Source organism: Pteropus vampyrus, unplaced genomic scaffold, assembly GCF_000151845.1.
Source record: "Pteropus vampyrus isolate Shadow unplaced genomic scaffold, Pvam_2.0 Scaffold34, whole genome shotgun sequence".
In the NCBI taxonomy this organism is placed as follows: domain Eukaryota; kingdom Metazoa; phylum Chordata; class Mammalia; order Chiroptera; family Pteropodidae; genus Pteropus; species Pteropus vampyrus.
The window spans coordinates 984,680-1,006,421 of record NW_011888815.1 but is presented as its reverse complement, the minus strand read 5'-3'; the positions used below and the strand labels follow the sequence as shown (position 1 = coordinate 1,006,421).

General features: G+C 46.1%; 1 protein-coding gene across 1 annotated transcript in view; it reads left to right on the top strand.

Annotated features, from left to right (window-relative positions):
• AKAP13 (A-kinase anchoring protein 13) overlaps positions 1-21,742 on the top strand; it is a 247,495-nt gene that overhangs the window by 213,952 nt on the left and 11,801 nt on the right. Inside the window, exons 21-35 of the mRNA XM_023529007.1 lie at positions 2,517-2,584; positions 4,807-4,876; positions 8,357-8,492; positions 9,755-9,867; positions 10,447-10,599; positions 11,166-11,416; positions 12,741-12,866; positions 12,982-13,099; positions 13,757-14,005; positions 17,058-17,134; positions 17,693-17,874; positions 17,996-18,078; positions 20,254-20,448; positions 20,945-21,094; positions 21,537-21,607. Of these exons, the coding sequence (XP_023384775.1) occupies positions 2,517-2,584; positions 4,807-4,876; positions 8,357-8,492; positions 9,755-9,867; positions 10,447-10,599; positions 11,166-11,416; positions 12,741-12,866; positions 12,982-13,099; positions 13,757-14,005; positions 17,058-17,134; positions 17,693-17,874; positions 17,996-18,078; positions 20,254-20,448; positions 20,945-21,094; positions 21,537-21,607 (2,042 nt within the window). The remainder of the gene's footprint in view (positions 1-2,516; positions 2,585-4,806; positions 4,877-8,356; positions 8,493-9,754; positions 9,868-10,446; positions 10,600-11,165; positions 11,417-12,740; positions 12,867-12,981; positions 13,100-13,756; positions 14,006-17,057; positions 17,135-17,692; positions 17,875-17,995; positions 18,079-20,253; positions 20,449-20,944; positions 21,095-21,536; positions 21,608-21,742) is intronic.

The following is a 21,742-nucleotide window of genomic DNA, read 5'->3' as shown; positions in this document are numbered from 1 at the left end:
GTCCTGTGGGTTTTCCTTCCGATTTTTTTGTTTTGTTTGATACCTCTTCGTAGCGAGAAAAGAAGTCGAAGTTTGAGTTGTAACGCTTTTCAGTTCAGGGGACTCCAGTTAGGACATTTCTGTTCTCATAAATCACCATGCCGAGATCTTTTTCAAGAACTTTGGAAAATGAAGGCGTATTGCTGTCAGCTATTAGGAAATCTTCAAAACAAAACAAAACAAAACAAAACAAAAAGGCCAAACAGTTCTTTGCTTTCTCCCTAACATGGTATGGTTTGTGGCAGAGAGCCTGAAAATATATTAGAATTGTGTTCGATTCTTGTGTTTTTGGTAATTGTTTTGCAAAACAGAATAAGGTTTTATACCTCATGACTGTGGCCAATGTCGGTGGGGCCGAAGTTTCTGAACCACCCACGCTTACCATGAAAACCGCCGCTGTGAGCTGAGTCCAGGACAGCGTGGCAACAAGTTGAGTGGTTTCAAGTAGGTGCTTAAGTATGTTAGGCAGATGTCCGTGTGCATTGTTTATCACTGAGACTTGGGACCGTGTCACAGGGCATATTAAAATTCCGGCTGGCTTGCAGATTGGAGAAGTGTCTCAGCAAAAAAAAAGTGAATTTGTGTGAAAAGTTGTGTAGAAGCACATTTTAAATATTATTTCTGCTCGTGCGACTCATCCTTTGGCATTCTCTTTGAAATTGCAAAAACTGGCCCGAGAACTTGAATATTGCTGAAGTCAGTTTAAAACGATAGCAAGACTCCCTCAAAAACTGGCATCACTTAATTCTCGGTAGAGTGACGGAGCCCACTGGGAAGGAAGAAGCAGAATGCAGCTCAGCCACAAGCTCAGTCCACGGTGCGCTGGCTGGCCATTTTTGTAGGTTGGCATTTGTGGCACATTCCCAAGCAAACCCGCCGCCTCCTGTGCTGTACATAGATGCCTAAAGTAGTGTCGGTTTTCTTTAAAACAAAGGAGAAAATGCAGTTTTATAACTGGAATGTAAGAGCTCTTTCTTCAAGAGATGACGTGTAGAGTCTTAGAGAATCACAGATGGAAGGAACTTGGGGGAGAATGTGGTCCTTCCTTTCATTTTATAGATGAGGAAACTGGGGCCTTGTAGAGAAGGTACTTGGCGTAGGGTCACACGAGCTAATTAGCAGAGTCAGAGCCCAAGTCTGATTTTGTTTGGTAGCTGCTCTTCTTGGACTCCACTTAGTGTTGGTAAGTTGTTGACATTTCGCATACTGTAATCAAGGTTGTGTCAGGGCACTTGGCTTTTGGATAAAAGACATCAGTCTAAAATAGACATTTGACTAGGTGCTGTGAGCCAGGTGCTGTGCTAGAAGATTCAGCAGTGGATGAAGGGTCGCTGCCCAGAGGAGCACTCAGTGGAGGAGAAAACCATAGATCATCACAATAATGTGATTGGTGGTGGTAGGTAAGAGACCTGTGGACCAAGCAGGCATTGCAGGAACAACTGCTGAGAAAGGAATGGGGGAGGTCTTTAGGGTCTGGGATTCTGGCAGTCTCCATTCTAGGACCCCCTTGTCCCCATCATCCCTCTTCATTCACCCCTACCACCCCCATCGACATGTGTGAGCTAAGAGAGCATCTTGGCCCATAGTCAGCGAGTTGACATAGGCAAGAGCTATGGTGCTTCCTGAATCTGTGTCAAGCGTTGCCTAAATGGCATCTGGTTAATTTTCTTAGGGAGCGTTTCCCTGGAGAGGCAGTTGTCATTGGATGTCCCCAGAGACAGATGTTTTGTTTCTACTTCACCTCTGGCCTCCTTGCACAGTTCTGTTTTATGACTTCATAGCAGCAGTGAGAGCCGATGATGACCTTCTCAGGTACAGAGGGCAGAGTTTCTACATCAGTGGCCCCGGTGGCAAGGGAGTGAGGGACAGAAGTTGAGGTAAAATTGTGTCCTTGGTGAATCATGGTCTCTGCTTCCTCGCTCAGCAAAGCCTCCCACTCTCCCTTGAGTCAGGGCTCCCAGAGGTGCCTGGGGTAGTTCTCATGGCCTTTCTTCTTGGCTCTTGTCCTGGGGCGGGTTGCGAAAAGCTCGTAGATAAGACCTCAAGTAAAAGGACATAAACAGGCAGATTTTCAGCTTCAGTCTATGTGTGACAGTCATACATGTTTCACAGCCCCATGAAGGGGCTTTATGTACTTACTTGTGACTTAGATTTGCGTATCGACAGCACACACTTTTAGTTTTAGTTTTGATAGTCTCTCAGCTTCCTGCCTGAAAAGTTCCAGACTTTTGGTTTTGTTTATCAGAAATCATGTCTAGTCAGGTTTCTCCTCCTCCAAGTGACCGTACATGCCACCTTCCTAGAAGAGAGACGACTGCATTCTAACTTCAGCTTCAGTTAGAGTCACTGTCAAGACACCTGGGGTGACTTCACTGGGAACCCCACAGGCAGCTGTGGCAGCAGGAAGTCAGGATCTGGGATCTGCTTGTTTTTGTTAATGGCACCTTGGGTTTCTTTTTTTGTTTGTTTCTTTTCAGATTGCAGTGCTTTTGTCCACAAAGGCTGTAGAGAAAGTCTGGCCTCCTGCGCAAAGGTCAAAATGAAGGTAAGACGTCTCTGGCTAGCCCAGTAAAATCCCGACTTGGGAGAGCTGAGGGTGTGGTTTTTGTTTATTTTAATCACTTGGCACCAACTTTGAGACCAGAATTACCAAAAAAATAACTTGTCTCTGAAGGGATCAGTTGTCTTCTTAACACACTCAGGAATTTGTGCCTTTTAGAAAATGTTTTCAGAACTTTTCCATGTTAAGTATACATTTCTCTGATTTTAATATCTTTGTAGCACTGTTAAAGCATTTTCCTTCTTAACCATGTGTGCTTACCTGCTCTGTGCTCACAGGTTGGCTTCCTCATGTGAGACCGTGAGCGCAGCAGGTGAACAAGTAGGGGCTTTGGCGTGCTGGTGGCCTGGGGTGCGTTAGAGTTACCCGCAGCTCGTCTGGAGCACTTTTCTCACAGGGTACATACACATGTCTCTGATAAGATGACGCAAGAATAGCAAGCGCCAGTCGTATGGTGGAACCTGCTCTTACCAGGTGGCCCTTAAAAGAGCATGGGTTTGCGGCCCTCCCTTTTAGGGTGCCTATGTGTTCTGGTCACTCAAAAGTGTCTTTTTGTTCTTTGTCAGAAGAATACTTTTCGGCTACATCTATTTACACAGATGCTCAGTGTATTGTATGCTTCCTGAGTTACCACATACATTTATCTAGTGCAGTGGCCCCAAGCTTGAGTGCACATCAGAATCACCTCCAGGGCTTGTTAAAAGACGACTCACTGTACCCCATACCTAGATTCTGGAGTGGGGCCCAGGAATTTGCATTTCTAATAAGTTCCCAGATGATGACGACGATGATGATGATGATAGTGGTCCAAGGACCGCACTTTAAGAAGCACTGACTGGTATGGAGATAGTGAACAGCTGTACTCTGGTGATGAATTTTGTTTGACCCCTGAAATTTGTTTTGTTTTGTTTTGTTTTGAGCTAATGCAATTATTTAAAAATCGTGTTATCAGTTTGGATTTGTAATTTCTCCTGACAGATTTTAAGATCTCACAGCCCCGGTATTTCCCCCTTCCCAGCATTCCCAGTTCTCCTTTTTCCCATAGCACTTAGCACCCACTCGGAGTCTATATCTTAAACAGTCTGTATTTGTTTCATTTATTTTTTTATGGTCTATACCTTCTCCCCCCACTAGAATGTAAGCACAGACTTGCCAGGCAATCTGAAGTCAGCAATGTTTGATCTAGAGATGGGTCCTAAGCACCTAGAATGGCACGTGGCTTACAGGTCCTAAATATCTGAGAGGCGGATGGCAAGTGATCAGCACCTGGAGCCAAGTGGTGGGCCCCTGCTCCAGTAGGGGGGATGTGCAAGTTCCAGATCGCCACTGCCCCTGCCCCTGTCCCCGCCCCCGCCCCTGCCCTCACCCCCACCCCACACCTTGGCTTCTGTCATTTGTGACCTGCCCGACCCTGTAGGGTTAGTTCGTGATCTGTGAAAAGACTTACAGGTATTGAAACTCTATTAGGTTTGATAGAAAGGTAATGAGATGTAGCATCTCCCATATAAGAGAATATAACCTAAAAGGGGGAATTCCATTTTATATTGGAAGTGACCTGTTTTCGCTAATGAGTTATCTCGGACTAATTGCTTCAGTCTGTAATTTCTCACACAAAATGTTTCTGTTAAATGCCACAAAGTGTTTCTGTTAAATGCCACAACGAAAGTCTTATCTAAAAATAGCACTTTACCTAAGAATTATTTAGCACCTTATACGTGCTAGTCACTGGAGAAATAGAAATGAAAAAGGTACAGATGCAGGTGTTAAGGGACTAGCATGCCGGTGGGGAAGATGGACAAGCAGACAGTGACCATATGAGGAAAGAACTCTATGGGGTATGCCCAGGATTCTAAGGGGCTGCCAGTCACTGCCTTGCGTGAAGAGAAGAGGAAGAAGCTAACAGATGGCTTTACCAAGAAGGTTATACTCAGATGGTCATGAACTAGATGAATGCCATGCCTGCGAAGGTGAGAACATGATTCCAGGCAGAAGAGACAGCATTTGTGGAAGCAGAGTGCCTGACAGGTTCTGAGAAAAGCCAGTGGGGGTGACTGTAGCCGACGCATAAGATGCTGAGGACCATCGACAAGGAGCATAGCAGGAAGTAGGAGTGCGCCCAGCTCTGCATCGATTCTAGGCTTCTTGAAACAGGATGGAAGATACATCGTAAATGCGGTCTTCATGTATGTGTGTGTGTGTTCTTTCAGCAGCCCAAAGGGAGCCTTCAGGCCCATGATACGTCATCCCTGCCCACAGTCATTATGAGAAACAAGAGTGGTAAGTAACTCAGCACCCCCTCTTATCATTCCTTTTGACCCCCTAGTTCAGGACTTAAACACATTTTTGTCATACTCATTTGTTATTAATCACATTAAGAATACTTATTTTATGGTAAGTTAGAGAAGATGGCAGATTCATTGACCAAAAGCTTAACATTATAGCATCAAACTTTGATGGAAGGTTTCTAGTTAGTGCGTTTATCGACTTAGAGGCAGCACCTTCGCCCTGTGTGTTTCGCTGTGCATCTCGAAATTCCTCTTCAGTGAGCCGACAATTATACTCTCTTTTAGTGCTTCACAGTTGTGTAAATCAAATGAGATCTTGCTTACTAAACTTCATTATAAACTGTGAAGCTCTGCAAATTTTTTTTTTCCCCCAAGAATTTCAAATTATCCACAGAATTCAGTAAATCACCCTCTCCGGCTCTCATCAGACGATCTTCACCAGTCTGCAAGGCTCCACTCAGTTTTACTTAATGATTTTTCCTTTCATTCTCCAGTCCCTATGTCATTCTTTTCCTTTGCTTAGCGTCCGCTGTAGTATATATAATGTATATCTTTCTAATCTGTGATATCTGTAGACTTATTTATATCTCTGAAAATCTCTTCTTGTTTTGTGCGTTGAATTTGAGATGATAGGACTTCCACTTATCCATTCTTTTTTCCCCACTCAATATCACTCTGAGATCTCTGCATGTTATAATCGGAAGCTCTTGTTTCAGACACTGCGCGGTATCCTTTCATAGACATACAGCACGTTGTAACGACCCGTTCCCCAGAGACTAAGTTGTTGCTGACTACTGCCATAATTAATGCAGTTATGAATATCGTAATTGGCCGCATGGGAACCTGTATGAGACTTAAACCCTCAGGCAGTGTTTTTCAGGTGTAGAACCTGGATTAATGAGAAGGGTGAGTTCTTGGGCCCTATCCAGACCTCCTGAGTCAGATTCCAGAGGCAGAGTGTAGCGATCTGTTCGAGAACCACCACTCTGCACGGCGCACCTGGTTTCATGGCGCTTCACAGATGGTGCGTTTGTACAAATGGAAGGCAAGACCCTCCCCCGACAGAAGAGTGACATCTCGCTGTATGGCGGCGGTCTGGCACCACATCCCGTGTCCCCACGGTCTGCCTGCACCCACTTGCTCTGAGTAATTCTGGGCAGCTCCCAGATGGCCGCACCAGTCTGTCCCGCAGCGGAGAGCGGGGATTCCCTTTCAGCGCCCTAACTCCAGTTCGATCAGTGTTTGCGTGGAGGTAACTAGAGAGGAAGTTCCGGCAGACCGACCAGCGCTGTAGTCAGTGACCCAGCCCATTCCAGCACCCTTGGCAAATCTGATCTTCCTTAAACTCTTTTTCTGTGACAGAATCCCTTGTTTCAGAAACCTCTGTTCTTTCACATTAGATAAAATAGCACATTTTTTAAATACTCGTGACATGCCAGGTTCTTTGTGTGTATTCTCTCTGACCCCCACAGATATTCTTATTCCTGTTTTATGCCGCTGAGACAGTGAAGTGGTTCAGAGTCCAGACTGTGGGCTCAGGTTGTATGGGTTTCAGTCCCAGCACCGCCCTTGATAGCCCTGTAACCTTGGACATGCACTACATCGCCCTCATCTTCCCCGTGTGTGAGAGGGGGAAATGGTATGAGCAGGTGGCGTTCGAAGGGACATCACAGCTAGGAAGTACTCAGTGGCTGGTCCCCAGTGTTAGCTTTTGCTGCTCCTGCTAACACCATCATCACAAGCAAGGAAAGTGAGGCTCAGGAATAGGAAGTCACTTCCTGGAGTGGATGTGGATTGGTTTCCAACAAGGGAACGCTGAGCCGGGGTGGTCCAAGTCATTCTTCATCACCTTTGATGCTCTACGTGACATGACTTCACTCTGCTCCAGCCTACCGACCCCTCGGGTACATCCAGTCATGTCCTCTTCTGCTTCCCGCCTTTTACCTCGCACTGTATGATTATTCCTGCCTCCGTTCATGCAGTTCTCATCAGAACGTCCTCTTTGCCTTCTGACCTCGCCACATCCTTAGCATTCTTCAGGGACCAGTGTTTCTTCCTCCATCAGGTTCGATCCGCTCACTTCTAAGATCCTGAGGATACGCCCGGCTCCCCAACACTCGGGCCCTTCCCCGTTTCCTTCGGTAGCCCTCAGTCTCTGTTGGGACGGCGCCCGCATCTCGTCCTCCTCTGGTGCTTCCCGCAGGAAGGGTCTGGGCGTGCTGCGGCGTAGCATGTTTCTGTATGCTACCCCATCACCTCTGCAATTTAGGATTTGACTTGGAAACTAATGGTTTTATGAATTGTTATCAAGTCAAGAACATCCTGAAATACTATGAAGTCATAACAGCTGCCCCAGTCTTACTTCCTTCAGCTCCTGACCCGACACCCCTGGGGATGGACCGATAATGCAGTTCATGTCTGGGTCAGCATCTTAGTTACCAGGGAAAAATAATTTTCTACCCAAATGCCAGTGCGGCCATTTTAGCATAACGTTGGAACTCCAGTTCCTCTGTGGTCGTGTTCAGGAGAAATACATTGTGAGAACGAACGAGGTGTGTGGCGTGAACAAGCCTTGCGCTTTCCTCATCTGTAAGTTAGAGGAATTGGTCCAAATCTGTGTTCTCAAGCAGTGTGCAGAGAAGTTAGTTGCGTGGCGAGGTGTGTGAACCCTCAGGCCCCCACCCCGACAGGACGGCAGGGTCGGGCTCTGCCTATCTCACAGGCCCCTCGGATATTTGCTGGTCGGCGCTCCCCAAGAAAGCGGGCCTCGGTGATCTCCGAGATCCCTTTTATCCATACGGTTCTTTCAACGTTATCTTATTTTGAATTAGTTTAAACTTTTACATATACGATACTTTCACGAGATTCTTTATTCTTATTGACTCATCGCCTTCCCACCCCACAGGTAATCACTCTTTTTATTTTATATTTATTTTCTTCAAGTTTCCTTATTAAAAATAAAACAAATACCAATTTAGATTATTAATTTTTTCTTTTTTTAAAACATGAAAAATCGTATGTTGTACACTTTATTCTACACCTTGTCCGCGCCCCCCCTCCCCCCAAATATATTATCTTAGAGATCTGTGTCGGTAGATGGCCATTTTTTTAAAGCTGCAGAGTATTCTATTATTGGTCTGCCTTGGGTGCTCATTTGTATTGTTTCTTATATTTTGTTTTTATCGACAATGTTGCATTTAATAACTTTGGACGTGTGTCATTTCAAGCAGATACAAAGCTATTTTATGAAGTAAACATACCTTGAAATGAAATGACTGGATCAAAGGGTACAGGCATTTACAGTTTCAATAACTATTGCCAAATTGTTCTCCATAGAGTTTTTGGACCCTTTTTGCTCCCAGGGTAAATCCCTTTTGAAGCAGTTTGCTTCCCTGTGGCATTTGCCGGGTGAGTTAGGGCCGGTGGGCGCGGATCCGTGGTGCTCTAGCCGGTGCCCTCTCTTCCTTCACAGCCTCCCAGCCCAAGGAGCGCCCGCGATCCGCAGTCCTCCTGGCTGACGAAACCGTTACCGCCCCCATCTTTGCAAACAGACGGTCCCAGCACAGTGTGTCGCTCTCCAAAAGTGTCTCTATACAGAACATTGCTGGGTAAGTGGAGACGTGTATAAGATAGGGGCTGGTGCTCCACTGAGCGGTGTGGGCGGCGGGGGTGGGGCGGTGTGTGCACCTCGTTGCACATTCATGGCCCCCATTTTGTAACAAGGGTCCCCTTTAAACACCATGGACGGGCCAGGCTGTCCTACGCTTTAGTCGTGACTCAGCCCCTTGACTTTCAAAGACCCTGAGTTTCGATAAAAATAAGGAGTGGAACTCGGAAAAAAGATGATTTATCTCAGAATTTTTAGTTGCAACCAATTCTATTTTCAGATGTCACAGTTTTCTTTATGTCAGATGAACCTGGTCTTTCTGTTTCTTTTAAAAACTGTTTTCCATCTTTGCCTCTTGACTCTTAAGTCAGTTTCATGAGAGGGAATAATGGGCCAGTTATTACTGTTTGGTTCCCATCATTTGCACTGGGTTCCTTTTGTGGTCCCTACAAAGTTGCTATGGCCCCTGACTATTGAGGCTTCAGTTGTCACATGATTAGCACAGGGCCAATTATGATGTTGCTGCCTGTTTGGGGTAAGACGCCTGCCTTCCCATCAAGTAAAGAAGTCATCTGAAATGGAGGGCTCAAAACATCTCTCTTAACCTAGGCTAAAGGAAAATTCTTACCTAAAAGATGCAAATCTTTTGTGTTTTCTAACCTCTGTGCTAATGTCCTCAAAAAAAAAAAGGTTCAGGTATTTTTGTTTTGTTTTGTCTTTCTTTGCCATTATCCAAAGGCCTTCTTTTCAAAGTTGTGTTATTGAAATTTATTAATATCATGACTTTTAAAAATTGACTTTTAAATAAAATTTAAAGTTTTAAATGCCTCTGGCTTGCTTTTGTGTCATACCACAAACATGTACTGCATGCCTGCTGTGCTAGTCAGCGAATCGGGATCCAGAAAGCAAACGAATACAGTTTAAGTGCTTTATCTGTAGTTATTTAGGGAATGGGCGATATTGTGGTTTCTTATAGAATTATACATTTTGAGAGAAGAGCGTTCTCCTTGCTGCCTGTCATTAAATAAAAAATTAAAAAAAAAAGGCTCAGAAAGTTCAAGTTTGCAATGATGTTAAATACCTTCAGCCTTTGTTACTACTTCTTGTTGCATGTTGCTGGGACCCTAACATAAGTAATTTGTCTGAGATCACTGTAGCACACTCAGCCAGCTGTCGTGGTAGAGTTTATCAGGTATTCCTAAGAAAAGCAAACCATGGCTTATCAGAATGTGTTTGACAGTATGTACTGCTTTTTGTCCCCAGAGTTGGCAATGATGAGAACATATCAAACACCTGGAAATTCCTGTCTCATTCAACAGATTCACTAAATAAAATTGTCAAGGTCAATGAGTCAACGGAATCACTTACTGATGAGGGTAAGAGGAAGTTATTTTCTATAGACTGTGTCATTACCTAGAATACAAGCATTATTAGTGCTTTCGTCTTCCACACTCCTATGAAGGTTTCCTAAATGGTCTGTAAAGCATCAAATGCTCTGTAATAAGTTGGTAATCAAACTTACCCAGTTGTTAGATGGTTGTCCCTTGAAGACGTCATTGATTTTAACGTGGTCATACTCGTTACAAATGCTTTTTCTCTCCCTAGAGTTTCTTACGCGTTCAGGTCTAGCTCTCTTGGTGCAGTTATAAGCCTGCTCTCTTAAACAGGTAAAGTTAGCAGATCTCTTCCAGTTCCTGCTTCACGTGGGAATCATGCCTTTATCACATTTGATTTATGCCATGTTGATCACCCTTAGCCAAAGCCTTGAATGAAGAGCATGCCTCTCCCAAACAGGAACTGGTTCTTCTCTTATACTGAAATAAGGCTCTGTGGATCTCTCTTGTACTGATGCAGAGAGTGTGTGTCTTAGGAAGTTATCACCCCGAGCAAAGGCCAGCATAGGCTTTTCAAAGGTCACAAACCCCAGGTCCTGATACTGATTTTGACCTTTTGAGGAGTAGGTACAGACATGAATGAAGGACAACTATTGGGAGACTTCGAGCTTGAATCCAAACAACTAGAGGCGGAGTCCTGGAGTCGCATAGTGGACGCCAAGTTTCTGAAACAGCAGAAGAAAGACGTGGTCAAGCGGCAGGAAGTGATCTATGGTGAGATGTTCCCTTTGCTCTGCTAGTGCGTGGTGTGCGTTGCCCAGCTATTTTTTCGGGCGATTTATTGGGAAAGTCGATTTTCAGGTGTGTAGCATCTCACGGATTTTCTTTAAAACTGTAAGGTATAGAGACATCTTATTTCTGTCCTTTCCTCTTTAAAATTATTTAATTTTATTGAACGTCTTATTTACTATGACTGCTTATTTATGCAACAGGCCTAAAAAGAGATCTGTTGTGACTACAATAGGAACTGGACACTAAACACAAGTCATTTCTAGGAAATAGGAACACGGTAAATTTTGAAAGGTTTTGAATTCAATGCAGACCAGTTTGGAAACCACCAAAGAGTGGTGGAATCAAGTATGCCTCTTGTAGTCACACGAAGGACAGAGGAAGAAGATGAAAACACTTGGGAAAAGACAGCTGTTGAGCCAGTTTTCAAGTTTAAATTGGGAATTGGGTTCTCAGTGGCCTTCAGGCTGAGTTAGGCTCTTAATGGCAGCACATGACCTGTGAAGGCGCACCCTCGCCCCAGAGCATCCCTGTCTGCATCCCTCCTTCAGAGTTGATGCAGACGGAGCTGCACCACATCCGCACGCTCAAGATCATGAGCGACGTGTACAGCCGGGGGATGATGACGGACCTGCTCTTCGAGCAGCAGATGGTGGAGAAGCTGTTCCCCTGTCTGGACGAGCTAATCAGCATCCACAGCCAGTTCCTCCAGAGGATCCTGGAGCGGAAGAAGGAGTCCATGGTGGATAAAAGCGAAAAGAACTTTCTCATCAAGAGAATGGGAGATGTGCTTGTCAATCAGGTGAGCCATGGGAAAGAAAGGGTGAAGCTTTGGGGTTCAGCGACCGCACGTGCACATCTCGGCTGTACCAGTTGTCAGTTTTGTAAGCTAGGTAAGTTGTTTAATCTCTGTGAGCCTCAGTTTTGTTTCTTTTTTCTCTATAAACAAGGATAGATTTTCTCTCCTAATATTGTTTTTTAAAAGTTAAAAGGAATATATACATATACATACATATAGATAGATAGATAGATAGATAGATAGATAGATAGATAGATAGTATCTGGCACATGCAGTAGGTACTCAGTAAAACTTAGTTTTTCTTCCTCAGAATCTATACCACCAGAAACAGTATAGTTTAAGAAATGAAAAGTATTTGTAGGGATTCTCAACTTCCCCCTCTGCCTCAAATCAAAAGGAACTCATTTATCTGAAAACCGCCTGAGGACAGAAAATTGAATAAGAAACTACCTACCTGTGAAACGTTTCATAAAATATGTCTTACTGATGTTTTCAGCAGGGTGTGGTACGGTTTCAGTCGTACTCCAAAAACAATTTGGCTAAAAATTATTTCGATACTTTTAAGATGTGTTTGTCGTAGTTTTTAATGTTTCCTTTTAAAACTTCTTTTTCAGGTTGCTAGTTTATGCTTAACAAGCAGAGGGACATAACATCACATCTGACTAGCTCACACTTTTCCCAGCACATCTCTGCCTCTGTGTAGACGCAGGTTCAGTTGCTGGAACATTTGCTGATAATTGGAAATTTTGTCCTGTCCTTGTATTCTTAAGCCTGCTCTCCACACCTTGTTAATTTGTGTATTCGTTCATTTTTCTGTATTTGCTGCACATCTACTAAATAGCAGGTGGAACTGTGCTTTGTGGTTGGCTCTTTAAAATTTAGAATAATTCTTTCAAGATTCATCAGTATTGTAGCATGTGTCAGATCAGTATTTCCGTCCTTTTCGTGGCTGAATAATATTCCATCATGTGCGCGTGCACTCGCGCGTGCGCACACACACACACACACCACATTTCATTTATACATTTATCCTTTGATGGACATATGGGTTATTTCCACCTGGGGGCCATTACGAATAATGAACATTTGTATGCAAGTTTTTGTGTGGACAGACCTTTTTATGTGTAGGAATGGAGTTGCTGAGTTATTTGGAAACTTACTTTTTGAGGGACGGCCTGACTGTTCTCCAAAGCTGTCGCACCATTCGAGTCTTCAGGGGGATTTCTGAGGGCCCTCTTGGGTTTTACGAGTAGACTGGCGGCTTTGTCCACAGCGGCAGTGTGAGCCTAGCACCTGAGTTGCGGCATAACTTCTCCTGTCCCTGCAGTTTTCAGGCGAGAATGCAGAACGCTTGAAGAAGACGTACGGCAAGTTCTGTGGCCAGCACACCCAGTCTGTGAACTGCTTCAAAGACCTGTACACCAAGGACAAGCGTTTCCAGGCCTTCGTGAAGGTAGCAGGCGGCAACGTGACGGTCCCCGCCGCCGTCCGGAGCGCGCATCCCCGTCAGTCCTAGCTAGGGCCTTCTTCCTCGGCTTCTTCCTGATGGTTCTCTTGCTCCCTTGCAGAAGAAGATGAGCAGTTCCGTGGTGAGGAGGCTCGGCGTCCCGGAGTGCATATTGCTGGTGACTCAGCGGATCACCAAGTACCCCGTTTTGTTCCAGAGGATACTGCAGTGTACCAAAGGTGAGCCTGCTGTGTCTGCACAGCCTGTGTGCCCAACAGCGCGACGTTGCCCAGGGAGGGCGCCTTCCTGCTCTCGTGGGTCTAAAAGAGGTCCCGAGTTTTACCTTAAAAACTATTTCTTGAGTGAAAACTTTGACATGTTTTCTCCAGACTTAGGGCGGATGACAGCAGGAAGGGAGGCAGCCACTAACTGCATTGAGAGTTCGGTGACCTGAGCAGCTTCTCCCTTATCACTAGGCTGGGAGATAATTCCCACCAGTTCTTCCCATAAGTGCTAGAATTGCTGCCGCTTCTCATTTAATCAGGGCTTACGAGTTTCTCTCTTGGCTAATCCCGCTCCTAGGCAGTGACGTTAGAGATGAGGTGACACAAAGGGGTAAATAAAAACTTGTTGCTCCTCTTCCTCCCTAAAAATGTTTGTTCCTTCTGTTTGAGAACATAGCATATAATTGCATGTTATCCTTATCATGAAAAACGTCCGACTTTATTTAGAATTAAACTCATGACCGAGAGAGAGAGGTAGGCACATGGCCTTCGCTATGTAGCTCTGCTGTGACAGCCCACAAAGGGGAACAACGGTGTGGGGCGCAGAGGCAGGGCACCCCTCCTACTCCTGTCTGAAAGCATCCGTTAGAAGCAGAGTCCTCTCCTCCTCAGACAATGAAGTGGAACAGGAGGATCTGGCCCAGTCCTTGAGCCTGGTGAAGGAGGTGATTGGCGCTGTGGACAGCAAAGTGGCAAGTTATGAAAAGAAGGTGCGTCTCAATGAGATCTACACGAGGACAGACAGCAAGTCGATCATGAGGATGAAGAGTGGGCAGATGTTTGCCAAGGAGGACTTGAAGCGAAAGAAGCTCGTGCGGGATGGGAGTGTGTTTCTGAAGAACACAGCGGGGAGATTGAAAGGTGAGTCTCACGGTGTCTCTGAGTCTAAGCGGGCGCCACAGGAAAGCAGGCACAATCCAGACGTTTTTGTTAGAAACTCACCACCACATGTTTCTGAGGGAGCCCACCCGCATCTACACCCCACACTGGAGCAGCTGTTTAATCTTGTATGAAGAGGGCCTGGTTTGAGATAGCTTATAAAATCACGTAAAATGCAGTTAACAAGATAACGATGCACTCAGGGAAAATGGGAAAAACAGATTTTTAAAAATAAAGCGAAAGGTAAGATTAATAGAAAAACACAGCTGTTAAAGAAGCTGTATTTCTCTACCAGAGCTGGCAGTGAGTTCGGGATTGGGGTCTCTGGCAAAACAAACACCATCAGTTCGACAGTTCACTGAGAGATTAAAAATGTGTGTATCACTTGTTCTGAAGATATGTAAGAGGAATTTTCAGCTCCTGAGACCTTAGAGAAATGTAAGATTAACTCCCATTAGCTAGATTTATTGTTAAGCCGTATGATGTTCATAGCTTTCATCTTTCTCTAGGCAAAAGAGATCATAAAAAACATTTTCCATTTGGTTTCAATTTTGACTTTTCACATGATGAGCTACATCAGGTTAGGGAAGTGATGAGGTTTGCTACATCTGTACATTTGATTTTTTTTTAATAACTGTTTTCATCAAACCCATGCTCTCTGGGCCTGTGCGGCCACTCTCGCTTCCGGCACCTTGAGTGTACTCACTCCTGCGTGGCCTCAGTGAGCTGAGTACGTGGAGCACGCGAGCCCAGTGCTGTCAGCCCCTGGCGTTAAACTAGGGTGGATAAAATGTATGCTTCTCTTTTCTCTGAGGTCTAAGTGATGCTGTAGGTGACTGCTCTCAGAGAGTAAGCGAGAGCCTTTAGCTAGAGCCTCACCACGCTTAGACCAAGCAGCGAGGAAGTCCCAGGCCATCAGATGGTATCAAAGGGGAGCAAAGCAGGACCCCCAGTTAGAAGCTGGGGTCAGAAGAGACTTGTACAGAGGTTCTTAGTCTCCAGTAGCGTGGGTGCTACAATAGAGGCCTGAGAATAAGGGTTGGGGGAGGGTGAGGGGTGGCAGTGAGTTAAGTCTCGAAGGATGAAGGGGAGGGTGCTGGCAGAAGGGGAAGAGTCAGCCAGCACAGAAGCATGGAGCCCAAAGGGCGAGGCCCATCTGGGAAGGGTAGGCATTGATAGCGGCTAAGTGGCAGGGAAGGACAGGGCTGTGGGTCGAGCTGTAGAGGGTGCATACTCCAGACCAAGAAGTTGACAGTCAATACTGCGCATGGGGGTGGAGCAGCGAATGCATTTAAAATGGAGAGTTTTAAGTAGGAAAGGGGTACATTTGATTGTTTCTTAGTGCAGCAATGGGGGGGGGGGCGATTTGGAGCGCAGCAGGAGTGAGGGAGTCTGTGGCAGACAGGAGCCGAATCCTTGCCACGGTGATTCAGGCAAGAGCTGCTCTGGGCCCGAATTCCCTTAGACGTCAGGAAAAGGAAGAAAAGGGTAATTTCAGAGAAAAGAAACATGCCTTCCGGCCACCAACCAGATGTGCATGTCACTGCTCCATGATGGCCTGGAACTGAGTGGTCCCTGAGGCCTCTTCCTTCCAGCCCAGTCCTCTGAGGTTCTGAGAGCTTCGTCAGGGCTGACTCAGGGCATCCTTGGGTCAGGCGAGTGGTTCAGACACCTGCCCTTTCTCATGAGGACCTGAGTTTTCTAGAGCTGCCGCTGCCTGGAAGCGAGGCCTTTATTCTTTCCTTTATACAGCAGTTTGTTTATTCCCCAAATAAAAACTAATAGATTCCAGCTGTTGGAATGAAGCTGTGGTCAAGCCCATGGCAAAACGATAGGTTTCCTGGCCTGAAATGCCGTCGCCGGGGGTAAGAGTTGGCGTTGAGTCATTCTCACCCCCAAGGGAACTCAGGCAAAGAACAGCCAGTACTGTGTGGGGTGCCCTTTGAAGGGGATGGGATTTTCTCTGATCTCCTGACACTGGCCATATAAACTTCAGGATTCAGTGAAGTCGAAACTTGTGTTTTAGAACTTTTTTATTTTTTGGCGGACACCTGACTTATTTAAAACTAAACTTAAGAAAAACAGAAACTAAATTATGGTGGTCTGGGCTGAAAAACTAGGCCTCCCTGGAAATTACACGTCCTTGCTTCCGTTTTCCTCATTCGCTGTGCAGAGCTACACGGAGGGGGGGTTCTCTCTGTGGCCGGAGGGGCCCGGCCACCGGGGAGGGGCTGCGTAAGTCACTTTCTTCCACTTCCCAAAGACGAGATGCCGCAGAGGGCCCAGCCCGTTAGATCTCAATGGATGGCTCACCTCTAGAGATGTCAGACTTTGTCTTTAAGGGAATAAGGGAAAATGTCACTTTGTCCTCCTAGAGAATTAGAGCATGAGTTTGTGACATTTCTTTGGATTCCTAGATCCAGCCAGAGATGTTCATTTGAGTTTTGTTTTGAGACGCAGAGAAGGCTGTCCCCATGGCACAGAGGTGCTGAGGTCGCCTCTGAGATAAAGCCACTGTATTCACACGTACCTGTGAAATCAGAGGACCACGTGTGGCCACTCGCATTCTCTGGGGTGTGGAGGAGTCTGCCTCTCGTTAGGCCTGGATATGTTTCTGCGTCGCCTTTTGGCAGCTCTCCTGTCTGCTGTCCCACGCCTTTCCCAGTGCTAGAGTCAGGAATTGAGAGATCCTGCAGCCCTAGTGTTTTGTGGAGCATGTTTTTGTTTAATGTCTGTTAAAGTCCTGCTGCTCTTAAAGTATTTTATTCTTAAAATCTTGGCTTATGGGACATATCTTTCCAGAACCGTGTACTTAAACTTCTCCAAGACAAAGCTTTGGTGATAGAGATCCCATTTTAAAATGCCTCTAAAACGCTAATGAACAGATCTGGATCCTGCGAAAATATGAAACGGTTGCCTTAGAGGAGTAGAACCTCTGGTCCCGACCTGCTCCGCGGGGTGTGTTTCTGAATGACTGATAAAGGTTGACTGCGCTTGACTGTTCTCGTCTCTCTTCCCTTCCCCCCCTTCACAGAGGTTCAAGCCGTACTGCTTACTGACATCTTAGTTTTCCTTCAAGAAAAAGACCAGAAATACATCTTTGCGTCATTGGTAAGCTGAATCATTAATCACTTCTCTTTGTACTTAATAGTCGTATTCAAAACAGTTAAGTTGAACACTGCATCGTTGCTCTCCCACCCCCTCAGAACTAATTGGCTCAAGACAGAGCCCTCTGAGTAATTCGTTACACACCCTTGCAGTTGTCTGTCCCCGCCCCCATCTCCGAAAAAATCATTCTTTTGCTTCCTTACGATCCTTTTGAGAGCCTTGGACATTGGATCGCTGGAGTATTTCTCACAGGTTATGCCCAGAAAATCATGCTACTTTATAATATTGCCAGCCAGATTCCGTGAGGAACATGGAAGGGCTTGTCATGCAGAAAACATGACTAGAACCTTCATAGCCATAAATTGCCATTTCCGTTTTGGAACTCTTTTTCTATTTGATAAAATGTAAGTTGAATAGTGAAGTATTTCTCTTTATCCAACTTCTGTCGTTCGTTAAACCGTATTATTTTAAAAGGCATCTGGTCTTACCTTAGACCGAAGTCACCCTTACGGGTTAGAATGCCGTGTGCCTTTCTTACATCTGGCCTCTCACCTTGTCCAGGACCAGAAGTCCACAGTGATCTCTTTAAAGAAGCTGATTGTAAGGGAAGTAGCGCATGAGGAGAAAGGTTTGTTCCTGATCAGCATGGGGATGAGAGACCCGGAGATGGTGGAAGTCCATGCCAGCTCCAAAGAGGAGAGGAACAGCTGGATTCGCATCATTCAGGACACGATCAACGCCCTGTGAGCTCGGCCCCGCCGCCCACGTCTGCCTCCCCATGCCTCTGTGATTTCACACGGGACCGGGCCGCCCCCAGGGTCATCGGCATCTGAGGCAATCTTTGTTTTGTTTTGCTCGTATTAGGAACAGAGATGAAGATGAAGGAATTCCTAGTGAGAATGAGGAAGAAAAGAAAATGCTGGACACCAAAGCGCGGGAGTTAAAAGGTAAAGTTGTTGGAGGTGGTCTGAGCCCCTCGTCTGTGGAGTCCGCGGTCGCAGGAGACTGCAGTGGCCCGTCCAGCGTCTCTGCCACTCCTCAGGTCCAGCGCGGTCCCCCAGGCACTTGGAAACAGGGAGGTGAACAGCTTTTAACAAAAGGGAAACCAAATCTGCGCCGACACGCGACCTGGCACGAAACAGTAGTAGGAATGTGTCGGCCCTAGATCAGAGGAACGGCGGCTCTCTCGCCGCAGTGTCGTGTTCTCGGACCCTCGTGTTCTTTGCACTTCGTCACAGGAGAATTTGGAGGATTGCACAGTCACAGCTAAGATTAAAACAAGAGGGAGAGAAAGGTGTTTAAGGAAAAGAATTTTCCAGTTCATCTGTTTTCATCAGTTACCCTGGCCACCGTGCCATTTGTTCACAAATGAGTTAAGAGGCGGTTTGGAGCGAAGTGTGTTTATTGATTATTTTGGACCACGATTGGTTGAATCCTTACTGTTTCGGGTAGTCTTGTCAGCATCTCCGAAAGACATGGATTCTTACCTGCATTGTGCAGATGAGAAGGATGAGGCCCACAAGGCCCAGCAACCCCAGGTCCCACCCACAGTTCATGGCAGAGCCAGGATTCTGCTCCCTGTCTTCTAAATAGCCCAGCCTTGTGCTCTTCTGCCTATTTGCCAGTGCTTATTTAATGTTCGAAGTAAAAACTGGGCTTCGGGTAGAAATAAGGCCCAGAGTCAAATGTAAGCTGGACAAAGTGATGCCATTCTGTTCACTAGGGGGCACCAAGGGAGGTAGGCAGATTGAGACTGGAGCCAGAGTTCGACATCAGATCTGTCGGCCCGTGACTAGGGTGGCCGGGCCAACACCGTCTTCTTCTAACACATGTGCAGCACCTGGTCAGGCGTACTGCTAGGTGTTAGGGATACAGAGGTTCCTAAAACAGCCACTGCCATTGGGGGGGCTCACACTCTAGCGAGGGGGACATACGGTGCGTGACAGGCCACCAGTGGTTTGCTAGGCCAGAGCCACATATGACCCATACGGGACCTACTAATCCTGCCTTGGTGCGTCTCTCAGGGAGGCGGACACATGAGCTACGTCTGAAAAAAGTTACCTCACTCACCACACGAGAAAAGTTAGTCGAAGAGGGAAAAAGGCTTTGACCTGTCTGCCAGGAATGACAGGTTTGGTCTGACCCAGGGGGTCGGGGCTAAGCGATGGGAGCTTAACTGGGAAAAGCAGCACGGGACTGATAAAATATTTTTAGCAAAAGTGAAACTTAAGAAACTTTTGATTGGTGTTGAAGCCAGGCAGGAGAATTGCTTGAAGGCACGGAGGAGCCACTGGGAATGGAAAGACCGTTTGGGAGGTTTGAGATAGGTTCCGTGAGAGACGGGCTAGAGAGGGGGTGGGCCGGCGTGGACGGTGGGACAGGGCTCCAGCCTGGGTAAGCTGGAGGATGAAGATGCTCTTGACAGAGGAAGAGATCACAGGCCAAAGGGAGGAGGTGGGCGAAAGAATCGAGACGAGATTTCTGACGTGCCGAGAACCAGGCATCTTGGTGCAAGTTGCTACTTGACAGTGGGACTGGACTCAAAAGAGTGGGTAGGATGTGGGATGCTTTTTGTGGGTTATCAGCACAGAGGAAGTAATCGGAGCCATGGCAGTGCATGAGATCCCCAAGAGGAAAGTGCATAAGGGATGGATAGCAGGCCAGGATGGAGCCATGGGAACCCCAGATATTCCTTCACAGATGGCAGGTGTGCCCTGAGAGCAGACGGTAGGAAGAGAACCGGGTACGTCTTCCAAGGAGGGAGGAATCGTGCATGCGGGAAAGGATGACAGAAGCCCTCGCTGGATTCAGTAACGAGGGTACCCCTGGGAAGAGCAGATGCAGAGTGACGGGCAAAAGCCAGCAAAGAGGGGGTTGAAAAAAAAGCAGGAGGTCGGGGAGTGGAAGCAAGATCTGGTTTGTTATGTCAGAAATTCCGAGGTTTGCCTAGAAGGGCCCGGGTAGGAATCATAGAACAAAAACTTGATACTGCCTTCGTGGTGAAAAAAGAGAGGAGGGAAAAAAGCTGTGTTCTGTGTTGTTCCACACATTACCACAAGGTGGCGATCGTTTCTCAGTCATCTCATACTGATCACCAGACCTTTTCTCTATCCGCCCTGCAGAGCAACTTCAGCAAAAGGACCAGCAGATTCTACTCTTGCTGGAAGAGAAGGAGATGATTTTCCGGGACATGACCGAGTGTAGCACCCCCTTGCCAGAGGATTGCTCCCCGACTCACAGCTCTAGAATCCTCTTCCGCTCCAACACAGAAGAGGCTCTCAAAGGAGGACCTTTAATGAAAAGTGCAATAAATGAGGGTAATTTATATTCAGCGTCCCCCCCTTTATCTCTTTCCAGTGGTTTACACACTAATATTATCTACCAGCTTTTACTTTTTTATTGTACATGAAAGAAATACAGAAAACAAATACAGAAAACCACCCAAACAATTATTTCGCTTTAGTAAGTTATACCCAGGTGATCATCTTGTAACTATTAACCAGGTCAAGCTATAAAATGTGGCCAGACACCCTGCAGGCCCTTCTCCATGTCCTGTCCCCATTAAACTTCTTCCCTCTCTCTAAAAAGGAACAGGTATTATGACTTTTAAAGTAACCACGCATGTTTCTTTATGGTTTTATGGCCAAGCGCCTCTTCATAGACACTGTAATTTAGTCTTGCTCACATCTTGATAGCCTTTTAAGATTTAATTCACAGCTCCCCTCCCTCCGTCTTTTTTTTCCCCCCACACAATTTATCTTTGAAAAACTGCGCTTTTTAACCGAAAGAATTCGCACTTTTGCTGTTTTCCAGTGGAGGTCCTTCAGAGTCTGGTGAGCGGAAGCCTGGGAGGCCCACTCGGGCCTCCTGCAGAGTCAGAAGGCGTAGCCGGCCCTGTGTCCTTGCCCCGGAGAGCAGAGACCTTTGGAGGATTCGACAGCCACCAGATGAATGCCTCAAAAGGTGAGCAATTCTGAGCCCACCTACTTTCGTAAGCAGTGCTTGTCTGTCACACACGACGGAAAACGATCCGTACATGTGATTCCATTTCCTTGGTCCCAGTCGATCAATAAATGTTTTAGTAACACTCTAATGAATACCTAGCTGCTGAAAGACTCAAGAAGCTCTATCAGTGACACGTTAATTTTGAATAATTAAAGATTTCCTTGGGGTCCAGCTAAGCTCTGGTCATAAGAGTAGCAACACTCATTGTTCCCCTCACGCCTAGCTCTTCTGCGTCAGTAAACTGAAGAATCACGGAGCGGCCGTGGCGTCCCCTTGTTGGGCGCTCGCAGGGTTCACGCACATATCCCTAAGCTGTGCACGTTGTATTCTTCTCATGGCTAATCTGTTTCACAATTTAAAAAAAAAACAACAACAACACTTTGTTTGCTTGCTTGTTCAGGAGGTGATAAGGAAGAAGGAGATGATGGCCAAGATCTTAGGAGAACAGAATCAGATAGCGGTCTGAAGAAGGTATTTTTTTTTATAAAACACACTATTTACGACCTCGTTGGCACTTCCCTTTGAATTCATAATCTTGTAATTAGTCCACTTTGATTTCGTTTTGGATGGCTGACTTGCTCTTTTTATTTCCTACTTTAAGAGGAA